General features: G+C 41.7%; 1 protein-coding gene across 6 annotated transcripts in view; it reads left to right on the forward strand.

Moving 5' to 3' along the window:
• ehbp1 (EH domain binding protein 1) overlaps positions 1-15709 on the forward strand; it is a 169927-nt gene that overhangs the window by 131702 nt on the left and 22516 nt on the right. For all 6 annotated transcript variants that reach the window (XM_034681770.1, XM_034681772.1, XM_034681771.1 and 3 more), the window contains one exon: positions 340-463. In XM_034681770.1, the coding sequence (XP_034537661.1) occupies positions 340-463 (124 nt within the window). The remainder of the gene's footprint in view (positions 1-339; positions 464-15709) is intronic.

The raw sequence follows: 15709 nt of genomic DNA on the forward strand, positions 1-15709 counted from the left end.
ATCATATGCTGTCTGCGAAATATCTCATTGTGAAATAAACTTGCTCTTGTTTCATGTTTAAACATTTTAGAGACACTAAACATCAATTCTTACATTCCTTCTCCCTCTGCTCTACATCTCCTCTTGTCTTTTCTTTCTCATTTTTCCTCTGTGTTACCTTTTTGCATTCTTACCTCACTCTGTCTCATCTCTTCATCCCCTTTTTTCTGTCTCTGTTAAATGCTATATTGCACCACTCTTCCTTTTCTCTCGTAACCATTCTCTCTTTTTCTTTATTTCTCTCTCACTCTCTCTCTCTCTCACTCACTCTCTCTCTCTCTCTCTCTCTCTGGTTGACAGAAGGCGTTCAAAGACACCAGTCAGTATGTGGTTGGGGAGCTGTCTGCACTGGAGAGCGAGCAGAGGCACATAGACGCCCGAGCAGCTCGCGTGGAGAAGAGGCTGCGCTATCTCATGGACACAGGTACCCCAAGCCCAATTACACTGGAAAAACTGTTTTGGCAAATTGAGCGTATGCACGCACATACACACGCATTTACACTCATGGAGTTAGTGTGTGTTTGTGTGTGTTTGTGTGAGGGAGAATCTTTGAAGCCCCCCCCCCTCCCTCCCTCACGGTTGAATGTTGCACGACGGAGTGCTGGGTGGATATGAAAGGAGGGGATGGGAAGGGGGGGTGAAGGAGGAGGAGGAGAAAGGGGAGGGGAAGGGTGGGTGGGGAGGGAGTGTGTCTCGGGGATGGGAGAAGAAGGGAGACCTCTCTGGGCTGGGGTGATAAGGGAGCCCTTCATGGGGGAAACGATAACTGGGTGCGATAGCGGAGCCCCAGCCGAAGTCTCCGCTGCAGCCGCTTGCCAGCCACGGCCCCAGCCAGCCAGCCAGCCTGCACACTATTGAACAGTGCGCTCAGCCATGCACAGCTACACACATACACCCTCCTTTCCCTAGTACATATCTGGCCTTCATTGATATGCTGTATAAGGAAAGACGAGGGTGAGTCAAAGGGAGGAGAGAGGGAGAGGCAAAGAAATGTTAAAAAAAAAAAAGCAACACAACATGAGCACTGACACAGTTCACAAATCCACCACAGACACACACAAATGCTTACACACCCGAGCATACAAAGTGCAATCTGGTTAGGCGTATGGAGCCAGATTCTGAAGGTTTTTATTTAAGATTTGGCCGAGGGTAAAGCCTTGTTAAGACATGAGACAGTGTGCCGAGCCAAAAGAGCGGCCTTGGCTCCGATAAGTCCCTAACTGAAATTGGAGAATAGCATCTCATTTGTGATACTAAACCGTCCCGTTCTTCACCGAAGAATGGCGCTAGAAAATAATATGATTCCAGTAAGTGTAAAATCTGAATGTTTGCAAATGTCCTAAAAGTGTAACTACAGTATATCCTGTTGTAATTTTGCGGCAGCTCTCATGCATTTTTGTGTTAAATCAGGATCCACCTTGGTGGACTTACTCCCCAAAATCCTAAAAAAGCAACACAGGAAGGATAGAAAAGGAGGTTTCTAGAAAAGCAAATTGGGGCAGTGGGATTTAAGCTCACCATCCCCATCCCATTTGGGTCCTGATATCCAGACTATCTCCCCTTCGTTTGTTCCTTTTTTTTCTCCTTGCCTCCCTCCCTGCCTCTGTGCCCTCTCCCCCTGTCAGAGCGTGTGGCATTGTGTCAATCTGAAGGGCTGTTTTTTCCTTCTTCTTCTTCACCCACTGATAAACCAGCTGCTAGCCAGCAAGACGCCAGGTTATTTACTTCCAAACACCTTCAGCCATAAAGATTTCTCTTTATAAAGTTATATATACACGCACACACCTGCTGCCCCCTCCTGAAAAATGTGATTCAGTGGAAAAAGGAAGAAGGTGACAACAGGGAAGGTGAGGACAAAATAATAGAGGATATCAGGAAGAGAAATTCACCTTGGTAGCTTTCTGCCTCCTTACAACATGAGTGGAGAATGAAATCCAGAAAATATGGTTTCCACAAGTCATCACACTGAAGTACTCAGTACAACAGTTTATGTGATATGACATGTGTTTATTAACTATTAAACTACTATATTTTTAAGTGCTACATTTGGCTAATGTTGCTTCTTACTCTCAATACAACCAAACCTCAGGATCCTGGCATGTGTAACAATGAGACATCTGTCATTTTTTAGGCTAATTGCAAAATAAGAGATCCCCATTTGCTCTGATCCCACATTTTCATTGTACAGTGCAATGGGAAGAAAAAGTTGCCACACAAACCTTTCTCACTTTCTGAGAGTGCATTTCTGTTTCCATATCTCATTTTGCAGCACTTATCCCAGAGACTCATCCAATAGGTTATGGATTGTGCCTTTAGGCTGAGGTCTGGAGGCATCAGAGCGAGATGCGCCGGTGACAGGTGGTAACTAAAGTAACCTTTATCACCTCAGCAACTGAGGTCACCTTTCTATAGGCTGTCATAGATGATAGATATTTTTCTCTGGACCCAGAATGTCTGATTGAAGCTGAGGCTGATTGGCTGTAAGCAAAACATCCGGTATTGATCCATTACATCTGACTGGTGCCTGCACGTTACTGGGGGACATTGCAAGAAATTACCACCAGCTACCATTGATATATTTTACTCTGCTGGCCAATGTCCAGGGGACCTTCTTATAAACCCAATGTGTAAATACTTAAACTCCACTATAATCTTGAGTATAGGTTTAGAGCTTGGGACTTTCCTCAAGTGATGATTTACTCTTTCCCTGGCTACAAAAACAAACAAAAACAAAGTTCTTTATTTGTTTTTAAATCATGACACCATGTAACACCATAATGCCAAAATAGCCTGCTGTCCTTTTTAGCACAGCTTGCAGACTTGTTCACTAAGTTTGCTCTTTCAGTACACACAAATGAACATTAGTATGCATATTGGACATAATGTTTTGATTCCCTCTTGTAATCATGTGCCTTAACAACACCTCTATTTCTCCTGTCCTCTCCATATTGCTTAAATGCACATACATCACAAGCACAAGTACTTCTGCAACCGGCAAGTAATACTTATGCATTAAAAATATGTCACCTGTTACATAAGAAAGCGTTCAAAACTCTGAGCATAAGAAAGTGTTTCCGCTCATCTGCCAATGATCTGTCTGTATAAAACTGTTATTTATTCAACAAGCATTCAGGCTTCACTTCAACGACACCCTGCCTCTTCCATCAGTACACAGTTCTGCATCTGTTAACACACGGAAGCAGCAACACAGCATCCTTTTAGAAACACTCATAAAACAACCCCTCAACCAAATCGACCGTCCCTCGAAATCTTTGTTTATTTTATCCAATCTTGAGCTACAAATGCTTGACTGTCCAAGAATTAAAGATGTTAATTCCTTGGTTGCTAAATCTGGTATAACAAGTTTTCTCTCTTCTTAGATTAACATATTTTATCCATGGCCCCTCATACCAACAAAATCAACAGACTAAACATGACTTGAGTTGACCGAACTTTAAGAGCAGCCTTTCTTAGGAAGAGCTTGAACAGAAATAAAAGTTAGTTTCACTTTAGAGGTATCTTAATTGAGCTGCAGTTTAGATATGATGACAACAAAAGATAAGAAAATGAGAAAATCAGTCAGAGTGGGTCAGCAAGAGGAAGCAAAAATGAAGGTTTTAAAGAAAGTTCTACTACTCATGTATTGAGAGATTTACTCATCTGAAAACAAAGCTAGTAAGTGGTTGGCAGTATTCTATTCAGTGTATTCTTAAGGACTACTTGTACAAACATGTAGGAATCTGCTTGATAATTGAAATGTGTAATTATATCCAGAACTTGCAGTTTGCCCATAGACAGAGAAAAGACTTGGTAAGCGTAGATGTCACAGCAGTGCATATGATCATATGATTCAGACCTCTTAGGGTAGATTTGAGTAAGCTCAGTGTGCAGTGGTGCTGTGGTAGCTCACACCGCTACAGGACTGATGGGCAGATGTGAACAGACAGACCGACTGACCCATGACTGATTGTTCATCTCTCTGCTCCAGCAGCAGAAAGCCTGGGAAGATCCACTGTGCTCTGCTGCTCCTCAATATTCCCTCTTTGATATCACATGCTCTTGCTTTGTCATTCCCTTGCCTTTTTTCGCTTTTCTTCCCCAAGTAAAGAGTTCGTCATTCTGCTAACAGATGCATTGTAAATGTCTGGCATAGAGAACAGTCTTTTTATAGCTTCATTTCCAGTTCTTGCTCTTTGAAGTAACTTATCCTCTCACTTTTTGTTTTCTGTATTTATTTGTGTCCTTTATTCTTCTTTCTTCTGTTTTCATCTTTCTCTGTTCTGACAGTCCTTTCTTTCTCTGTCCTCTCTGCATCACTTTCTATTCCCTTTGTTTCTTTTTATCATTGTGAATCTTTATTTCTGTCTCCTTTCTCTCACCCCAGCTCTCCCTCTTTTCCCCCCACATTCTCCCCCCCCCCCCCCCCCCCCCCCCCCCCCCCCCCCCTCTCCCTGGTTTGGGCACAATGCAGCATTTTCTATTACGCGGCGGCCCTCCCCAGATGAATCCCAAGTAATTGGGGTGGTTAATTTATTTACTCAGAGGCAGTTCACAGCACATTAAATAATAGAGATAATTGAACAAGAATTGTCAAGTGTCTTCTGATATCAGACACATTACAGGAGGGAGTGTGCATAAAACTCCATTTCTATGCCCCCATTGTTTATGGTAATTAAGTACACAGATTTATTCCTTGGTTGCCTTCCAAGCTTATGGCAAGCGCCATTGTTGTCTTCTATTAATATGTAATCAGTAAATAGTTTAATTTTCTAATCTGCGGTTGGAGAATTCACTTTCTAACAACTCTTAATTACTGCTGGGCTCTAATGAGTCTCGCCATGCCGACGCAGCCAGCCAATCAGAGGCCAGGCACGGGGCCGGGGGGGAATTTGAATTCCTGCGGCACCCCCCCTCGACTAATGAACTTGTTATTCTTGCACCACTGGGAGCACTGTCCTTCACACATGCAACATTAAGAGAACGTTCACCTCCTGCAAGAGACCAAACATTTATTGAGGTTATTGATTATAAATGTTGGTGTATTTAATTTACTTTGCACATTATTCTTATTTCTATAATATTATTACACGGCTGTCGTTCCTCTATAAGATATACTGGTAATACAAACTTTTGTTCAACTACCTTTTATGCAAAATGTTCCACCAAACAAGAGCTTGCATGGATGGAAAATCTTGAACTTTTGATGTCATCAAAAAAAAATGTATTACCATAGTAATCTCCAACAGAATTAATATCTTCTGTATCCTTAGTGTGTTTTCGCCTATTCATGTAATGCCTCTGACCTTGGCATTGTTGTTTTTCTAAAGGTGTTGTAACACTGGACAAAAATATCAGACAGTCCTTATTGAAAATTCAGCCTGAGTTGTGAAGAAGCATTCAAATGCGTCATGTAGCCTTTGCAGAAAATCCCCTGGCCCCTGTTTGAATATATCTCAACCACCCCCTACCTAGCCCCTGCACCTATTTACACACACCTCCCATTTCAAATAGCTATATAACCTGCCACAATGGACGCAATTATCCAAATAATGGCACTTAGCCGCACCGCAAAGCTGCCTCTCACCTACTGTGCATTTGATAAGAGATAAACAAGCAGAGAGAGGAGAATGAGTTTGGGCTCTCCCAGATTAACATATGTTTAAAAATTGCACTTGACGCCGATAAGATTGACACTAGGTTTTTATGGCGTGTGCTCCTTTAATCTGCCTTTGTGTCTGCGAGTCAGCGAGAGGAGAATGGCACAAGGAATGATCCAGCAAGAGCTTAATGTACTTTACACATGCAGCCTATCCCCCTCAATATCTGAGAAAAGAGGCAGACCAGACTGTCAATGCCTCCACATCAGAAAGGACTGCTGGTCTGGATTGTGTGCAGGATTGTAGGATCTGAGGCGTAAACGTCAACCTGTGGCTTTCAATCACAGCCATTCAAACTGAGGCCTGCAGGCACATTCTGATTCACCAATCATATTTGATTTATTTATTTTGCTATTATCAGGGATTATGTCATTTTAAGATTATGACATTGGCATATTTACAATGGTCCCAAACAGTAGAACACTTCAGGAAACTTAACATTCATGTTTACAAACATGTGCAAGCTGTTTTAGGAATGTTAGTCACATTTGAAATGTCATGCCTTTTGAATTTTTCTTTCTTTTACTGCCATATTACAGACTGGTAAAGAGGTCATGTTCCCTCCTATTCTTCCATCATTTCTGAGTATGTTTGTGCATTGCATTTATATTTCCTTGACATGAAGTGAGCAGGCCTCTCACTCTTTTTCCCATGTCTGTTGTCCTAATCCAGCATTGTGGCAGCATCAGCTTATAGTTTGACTAAAGATTTAAGCTGATCTACGTGAGTGGCATAGGGACTTTCTCACACACTCACATCCTCACACACATACGCATGCACATCAAGCCCTGCCTTGTCTTGTTGCGGCAACACAAACAGCGTGTGCAGCTTTAAGTATATTATCAGGGCCAGTTCTTTCACAAACGTATTGCTGAAGAAGCTTAACATTAATTATTGTAACTTTGGGCAGATTACATCCGTGCCCGCCTTGTAAGCGCAGGCAGGCTCATCTTGACCTCCTATACGAGAGCTTAAAGACACAAGAATGGCATTTTACCAACTTTAATGGGATAACCAGTCTAATCTTTCAGCTCTGACAGAAGAAAAAGTGTTTAGACTATAATACCCTCCCCAGTTCAGAGGCTGAAAGATGGAGGCAGAGAGTTTTTGGGCTGGAGCTTAAACCACTGTTTGCTTAATTTTTTGTTGGTCCCACATTTAACAACTGCTCTATTTCTCTTTGGTGTTTTCTTTGTGTGAAATTATTAAGATTGAATCAAGCAACTTTAAGCTTCAAACAGCACTCTCCCTCTGAATCTTTCATTACAGGTAGACTTGAGTATAAACACAGGCTACGCTGAAGGCTCGTCCTCTGTGTGAATTTAGATTGTTGAGCAGAGAGATTGCGACTTTTGTTTACCCATAATCACATAGCCAATTCGTAAGCTAAGCTCATGGCGACTGAGATAGACACAGCAAAGAGAAGATGCGCTCCTTTTCAAAGCCTTTGGTCATTTTCTTGTTGTTGTTGTCAGGGATACAAAAAGAGCACTCACTTTCAATCGACTGGTTTTGTATCAGGGCACAGAGGAATGTGTTTGTGGTCATCTGGAATTCACTTCAGGAGCAAATGCACCGTTCTTTCCCTATGGGGTAGAAAAGAAATCTTGGGATCACTCCTTTAAAACCCATTGCCTTTTTCTTGCCTTTGAGGGGACAAAACAAAGGATTTGAGCTTTTTGTTTTGTGTGAAAATGTGTGTGTGACTCCAAGGTTCAACTGGGTCAGAACACAGATTAACACCCCCCTTCTACACACACACACACACACACACACACACACACTAAGACTCCCGTTCCCGCTCATGCCCTTAATCTCCTCGGCCATTTGAATGTTTGAGCAGCAAAACAATTTAATTAGTCAACTTGCAAGGACTCTGCACAAACGACCAATGCTGAGCTCCTGCCTACCCTGCGCTTTCTGCCCCCCTCAGCTGAGCTCAGTGACACCACCCTCTCTCCCAGATGTGCACCACTTCTCCTCCCCCCCCCCTCTCTCTCTCCCTGCTTTTTCTCCAGCTTGGTGTCAGCCTTTCATACATTCTTTAACAGTGGGGATGAAAGAGGGATTTTTAGGAAGATTAGGGAACGGGATCCTCTAGGCATTGTCTGAGAATCTTCAGATAAAACGAGCTGGGTGGATGGAGTCAACGGGAGGGACGGGTGAGAAGGGTGAGGGTTTTTTGGTTAAGAATGGGGTGTAGCAGTCAGTAAAGTGGTGGAGGAATTATTCTAGTTAATCATTCTGTCCCTCTTTTATAATTCTACCTCTATATTATTTTTCTCTAACTTAATATCATTCCATATTTCCTCAAGTTGCACTGATTGGTCCAGACACTCCTTCTGTCAGCAGTAGGGCTGATAAACATTTCCAGCAGAGGGCTGAGTAAGTGGAGATGGTGGTGGTGGAAGGGGTGTTGGTTAGAGAGAACTGGGAGGCGGACAATGGCCGCTTATGATAATCTGCTCTTTATTGGAGCATCCCGCCAATGCTTTCATCAACCGCCCCTCTGCCTGAGACCCCATGAAGCGGTGGGGCCAACAAACCATGCTGCAGGCTGCCAAACACACTGTCACATACACAACATACACAACATACACAACATACACAAGCACTGAATACACAAGTCACACGTTAACAAACACACACAGACTGCACACTCAGACTGATGCATATTTTTAAAAAAAACAACAACACATGAAGCCTGGAATCAAAAAGACAAACCACTGCTTGTTTTTGTTGTTTTTGCTTGATTGGTCTATTTTGCTGCAGCAATAAATGTTGTGAGGGGTTCTTAACAGTAAATGTATTAGTTTAAAGTGAAACTATCTTTTGAGGAAGTTAAAAAATATATCCCCATGCCGCACATATTCAGCCAGGTTTGTTATTTTCTTGTTTGTGTTTTTATGTGCATGGTAATTATTTAGTTAACAAACTGTGGCCAAACGACATAATTGAATTTCAACCTTGCAGTCAATTAATCAAGTCTTTCTTATGGTAACGGCTGCAGTGGCACTCCACAATGCAGGTTAATGGCAGAGGTTTGGCCAGTAATTACACCATTCACTTGCTAACACAGCTGCTCGCCATGCTACCGTTGTCGTCACCCCCCATACACACTCCTCCCCATTTCCCATTGTAATGAGCACTCCAGGCTACAAATACCAACAGCTGTCTTACCCAATACATTTTCATTTAAATATCTATTTAAACACAGCAATTTAGCATTTGTGTATTGAATCAGGGATTGAGCCAGGGGCAGTATCAGCCTGGTTGTTGGTGTAATGTAATGCTATTTCCAACTAAGAAGTATGTTGGGGGTGTAATTGACACATTTACAAACACATTAGGGGTTATGTAAATTAGAGACTATCTTAAACAAACCAAAGACTTGTTCTTTTTTGGTTCACTTTTAAAGATTTGTGATTTGCAGAGCACTTTTTACTCAAATTATTGTTTTATTGACATAATAAGGGGCAATTTCTGAGCTTTTTCCCTTAATCAAACTCCTCGGAGGAAGAAAAGACTTGCATTTAGTAAAATAAAGAAGCAAAGGTGGCAAGGATTCAGTGATTGTGTAACACAGAGAGTCGAGGGGAATAAGTGGTGAATCACAGAGATGTAAGAAGGATGACTAATGTTGTTAGCAGAGCCATTACTGGTCCACGGATTAATTCATCAAGCAAATTCATCATCGTTCACCTCCCTCTGCCTCTTGTCACAAGGCGTGTAATATGACACCCCTCAAATTTGTTCTAACATCCACCCCAGGGGGGGTCCAGCTCTCTACCCCTCCTCCTCAAACACAGACGCACACGCATGCACACACACACACACACATACACACACACACACACACACACACACACACGCACACACACACACACACACACACACACACACACACACACACACACACACACACACACACACACACACACACCCTCCTTCCTCTCTTTCCTAATGGAGCAGGCGGAGCCACTTATGCTAAAATGATTGCAGCTGTCTGTCAGCAGGTTGGGAGGAGGTCCTTCACTTGGGGTTATCTCAGCTTTCTTTCACATATTTGTGATTTTTCCATCTGAATTTAAATGTATTTCTCATTTGTTAACCCATATATATACTGCAATAACGAGTTGCTTGACCTGTAATTGGACGTAAAAACTTAATGTGAGTCTTTCAGAAATAAAATTGATATACAATCCTAAACCACTATTCTCTTTCAGTCAGTAAAAGTAACTGTCTGATTGTCATGTAGGTTTTTTACATACATAAAATTTGTTTTTGATATTTTACGTCACTAAAAAAAAGGGCAAAAAAAAAGTTCTTCAAAAATATCAACAAACAAGAAGTGTAAAAAGTATATGTGTTTCTCAAAAGTTTGCTATGCAGTGTTTGAATAAGGATTGTTTTTGCAAAATAGTAACCAATGAATGTGCAGTTGTAATTGTGCAATTATACAACACAAAGTTTGAAGGTTGTATTCAATGTCTGAGTCTGTCTGAACAACAAAACTATACAAAAATATAAACAAATACTTTTCCATAATGTGCTGAAGCAGTTCAAGATCTGTGCCTTCATAACATTTTAAATTGGCACCATTTTTATTGATATCGTAAAATCTTAATGAAGAATTCATGCCTCCTCTGGTAAGGAGTGTTTGTTTAAAAAAAAAAAGCATTGTATCATCAAACTAAATTACACCACTATCCTTTCTATATTTCCTTAAAGGATGTTGAATCTGACTCCTGGTACATATCAGAAACCCTACAGATGTGTTCTAACGTTTGTTTTAAGCTGTCCTAATTAACACCATCAACAGGTAGTGAAGTTTACACTAGCACTAAATCAACTCATGTTTCTCCGCCCCTCTAAGCTCCCCAAATGGTTCACACCTCAGTGTGTGTGTAAACACATACTCAGGGAGCTAAACCACCTGGCTTAGCCTTAGCTTAGTCCCACCGAGCTCCGGCTTATCTGCACATTTCAACAGTGATGCCACAACAGTGCTTTTAGCTCTGTAGCTGCATGTGGCAGAGAGGAAGGCCTTGGTGTTTAGCGTGGTTTCATAGATGTGAGTTGAAAGTAGAAACAAGTCACAGTCTGGAAATAAAGAAACGCTCAACATGTTATTTTTAAAACATGACTTTGTCCTTTTTTATGGCTGTAAAAAAACAATGACAACACTCTTAATCAGGTTACTGGATTATATAATTTATTATGATTAACTCATACCTCGATAAATATTACATAAGAATACTTTTCATCTATGCATTGGTTGTAGGTATTCTGTAAATAAAAAGATAAAGTGCATAATGAGATTATGTGTTGTTCATTGCTAAAAGTTTGATGGTTTTTTTAGTTATCAAGCCCTTCTCATGTTATATTGCTTTCATTTAGTTTTTAACTTTTGTTTACATGGAAATGTCACAACATGTATTATGGTGTTTTCCTGGGTTTCTACATGAGACTTATTTTACATTTTGGGTACCAAGAAAGAGCCAATGCATCATACTTGACGCATTTTTGTTGAGTAAAGTTTATCAGATCAAAAACAATTATTGTTTAAGCTCTTAACTTGTGTTAATACCTTTCCATCTCAGACTTTTAGGCAGTTTCTGTGTGAGTGCAATCCAGCTAGATGGCATTGTAGACCCCCCTCATCATGTTTCTGCTGGCTGTACTGATTATGTAAAAGAAAAAAGGGCCAAACAGTCTCCCAGCCTGGCCACACTCAAGCAGAGCAGTCAGGGGAGAAAACGAACTCAGGACCTAACAAATACATGAAGGTTTGGTTTAACTAAATCCCACAGATAATGGCCACTGTGTCAAAGACTAAAGATAGCGGGAGGGGTGGAGGTGGTGGCGAGAGTGGATGGAGGGGGGGATTACTCTGACGTTTTGCATCAGTTGCTTTCTGCTGGGTGGCCCTGCTTCTCAAAAAAAAAGGAAGGGAGAGACGGAGGGAAAGAGAGGGAGAGAAAAGCATTTAACGTGGCACATTGAGAAGAAGAGGGCTCTTAATGCCATCAAAGCAAGGGGAGAAATCAGCCATTAATTTATTCTGGCCCTCACACACACACACACACACACACACACACACACACACACACACACACACACACACACACACACACACACACACACACAGGAGGGTATGCAGGCAGACACACACACACACACACGCACACACACACACACACACACACACACGCACACACACACACGTACACACACGTACACACACGTACACACAGACACACATAAAACATGTACACCCCTTCTGTTGTTTCCTCCAATTGTTGGATAATTTCAGTAACATCTGGTCCATGCCAGTCTTGGACGCCCACCAGAACCAACGTTGACAAAATGTTCCCACTGATCCCTGTCCGTGTGCGTCTGTGTGTGTGGTTGTGTGTATGTGTGTGTGTGTGTGAGGCGGTGCACACCTTAAATGATTTGTGTGTGGATTGAATTATAGCCCTGACGTGAAGAGAAATTTTTCGCCCTTAGATTCAGGAGGAGGGGCAGATGACTGGGCTATTCATTGGCTGATAAGAACTGATGGGGAGGTTAATAAGCTACACACCCAGGTCATCACAGGCTTTTTACTGGGCTACAGAGGAGAGTGGAGGACGATGATGATGATGAGAGGTGGTGTGTGTGTGTGTGTGTGTGTGTGTGTGTGTGTGTGTGTGTGTGTGTGTGTGTGTGTGTAGCAGGTTGTAAGTAGTTGGAATTGGAAAGAGTGCATCTCTTAGTATCTTTACTCTGACGTGCCTTTAAAAGTCCCTCAAAGTTTTCTCTATGAAAGTGAATTAACTAATTTATCACTGTTATGCAGGTGAGTGTGAGCGCTGCAGTAAGGTGTAGTCACACAGCACATCAATGTTTAATTTATCCTTAGAGGTGCTGTATCTCTGAAGAACGTCACATTTATCTGAGGAAAGCTGCAACTGCCAACCTTACTTACAGAAGTGTGAATAAAAAAAGAACAGCTTTTATTTCATTAAAACAGGAAAGAACAAATGCTCGTACAGTAAGGTAGGCCTTGTGTAGTTCAGTTGGCTCGCTTAATTTTTGTGGTAAAAAGGACACCATTTGTACATTTCTTTTAAACTTTTTTTTTAGGGGGGGGCTTTTGTGCCTTTAAGATAGGACTGGCGGAAGAGAGACAGGAAATGTGGGGAGCAGAGAGGAGGGAAGACATGCAGGACGGGAGTCAAACCGGCGACCTCTGCAACGAGGACTATAGCTTCTGTATGTGAGGTGCCTGGACCGCTAGGCCACCAGCGCCCCCAGTTATACATTTCTTATCTTCGCTTTTTACTAACAAAAGCTTAAGTCATAGTGTATGTAATTCATAAAGCTCTTTTGCATTATTTGTTTATATCAGACTTCATCTTTGACATTCTTACTTTTACAGTTTACATGTTCCTGCTCAACTTTATAGTACTGTCATTTAAAAACTTAGTGTGTACAAAAACATTGTAAACAACAACGTTTTTGTAGTTCTCATTGTCCCTTATTATCTCTATATTGTTGTGCACCATAATGACTATACAAATTCATCTTATGTTTAAACCATAGGTGTTTTATCAATACATTACAACACATTCATTGGGTCTGCTCAGCACCCTTACCTTACAAACACTGCCTTACTCACTTATTAAAATAGTACAAAATAGAGTATAATATGCCACTATGCTAAATATAATATTACATTTTTTAAAAAGCTACCCAGTTGGAATTTTCAGCAGAATCAAAATTCTAACAATCAAAGTTTGTATGTAAATTACTTTTAATTTGTACTGGACCGCTTATTTTTACCTCCCATACTATTTGGTATTAATAGTTGTAGCATCACAATGAAGCATTATTTTATACTTATTTTTTCCCCCTTCTCCTGAAATGTCAGACTCATTACCATATCTGAATTTTTCATTTAGGATAAATTGTCCAGACAGAAATTTTGACATGGGACATCAAAACACTGTGCCGTCTTTCCTTGTTTCCTGTAACGTTTATTTATCTTCTAGCATGACCGCATTTGATACCAGAAGTTTTACCATTGATCCCTGCCACCTGATGCTCTGTGCTGCAGGCACGTCTTGAATGAGGTAACACTTCATGTGATGATGATGTCGTAGCCATATCTTACGGCACCCAGGTCTGGATTACAGAAAAGAAGGCATGGAAATCTCACTTTGAGTATCATGGAACTTTTAACACCAAGTCCAGCATAGCTATCATTCCCAATCACAGCTAAGGCTACTTTTTTCCCCACAATTCCCCTGTGTAACCTGAGGCTAGAGGCAAGAAACCCCACTGAGCTGAAGACAAAACACTCAAATAGAAAAACAGACTAATCTCTCTTCCTCTCACAAGTCCAACCCCCCTACCCCCACCCTCTCTCTCTCACATGCACACACTACTTAACAATGCTGCTATTTGTTACATAGCTGAATAGAAAGAAAATATGTCACCCTTTATAACATTCAGTTCAACGACTTTTAAAGTTGCTAAAAAGATGCAAATATGAAAACATCGAAATATTAAAACTTGTTGCAGCACTTAGAACATAAATGTAAGCTTATTTATGAGCATGCAGACGCTTGCATATATTTTTATGTTATTGTAAAGTTGAGTTCAAGCAAACATCACGCTGTCCACACACCAGAAAACAACAAATATTCAATACTTAATTGCTAATTCCTTCTGCACAGCATTATTAGTTATATGCAAGTCCTTGAGAATGTTTCCGCATCCATTTTTGATAACTAATGCTAATACAAATTGGAGGTAAATTAGGTAATGCTGCAGCTCTCACAGTAGAGAGAAGAGAAGAGTTCCCTTGATGACTGCTCCCTGAAATGTAAATGGCTGCAGCGCTGTTCAGTAGTAATATGAATCAGCTTCAGAGGTGGAGTTGAAGATGTTTTCCCAATGAGCATCACCGCTGGTGTTGAGGTGGTTGAACCTCTCTCACTTTGTGTTGTATCACTGATGCTAAATGGAAGCCAGCCCCCGAAGGTCCAAGCAAAGGCTCTCATTCTGAAGAATAGAGAAAGGCACCGAGCAAGACCCTAGCATGGGGTCTCTCCTCTTTCCTCTCCTCTTTTCCTCTCCCCCTCCACGCTTGCGTTGTCCCAGGGCTAATAAGGAGACACCAGGCTTCTCTCCTGCTCCCTATCACCCACTCACCTTCATAATAACAGAGAGCCCCCTGTGGAAAGGAGCTAGCATGAGCTGGTGAAGATCACGCTGTTAATAGGATGATGCCTTTTTGCCTTTTGTCATGAGATTATGAACGGGATAGCCTCTCCTCGCCTCTCCTCTCCGCTCCTCCACTCTTCTTTGCTCTTCCCACACACGGCTACAGGCCTCCTGGAGGGCCCTGTCGACTTGGAGTGGAGACAGGCGTAACCAAGGCTTTGTTCCTCTGCTTGTATAGTAAAAGGCTTGCTAATGAAATACCTTTTAGGGGGTATCGGCAGGTGAGCTCCCCAATCAGGCATTTCAGCAAAAACACACACACACAGGCGCACATACACTCACATATTCTCCGTCTCCTCTCATCTGCCCCCTCTTGCTATATTAATTACCTGAAGTGCTCTGGCCTTGCAAAAAGCTCTCGATACCGCCGCTCTCCTCCTTTTCTTCATCCAACACGACAGACACAACGGCGTAAGCTAGCCTAAAGTGTGGGGGTGCGACAGAAAAGAGAGGATGATAATAGAAGTAATGAACAAGGATGACAATAATGAGAATGGTAATTGAGAAATGGTTGTATGGCAGGCCCCCCTGACTTTCCTTTTGCAGCCCCGAGCTAAGTGGGGACAGGTTGAAAATCATCTTATTTAGAGCTCTATTAAATGGTTCGGAGAGAGTGGGGACTTTCTGACGCTAAAGCTAAAGTGAGCTGACAAGCATAGAGTGACGATACAGTGAGTAATGGGTTAGGGAGTGTTTAAAGACACTGATTTTTTTCTTTTAATTTCTTATTGACGATG

Source organism: Notolabrus celidotus, chromosome 4 (genome assembly GCF_009762535.1).
Source record: "Notolabrus celidotus isolate fNotCel1 chromosome 4, fNotCel1.pri, whole genome shotgun sequence".
Taxonomy (NCBI): domain Eukaryota; kingdom Metazoa; phylum Chordata; class Actinopteri; order Labriformes; family Labridae; genus Notolabrus; species Notolabrus celidotus.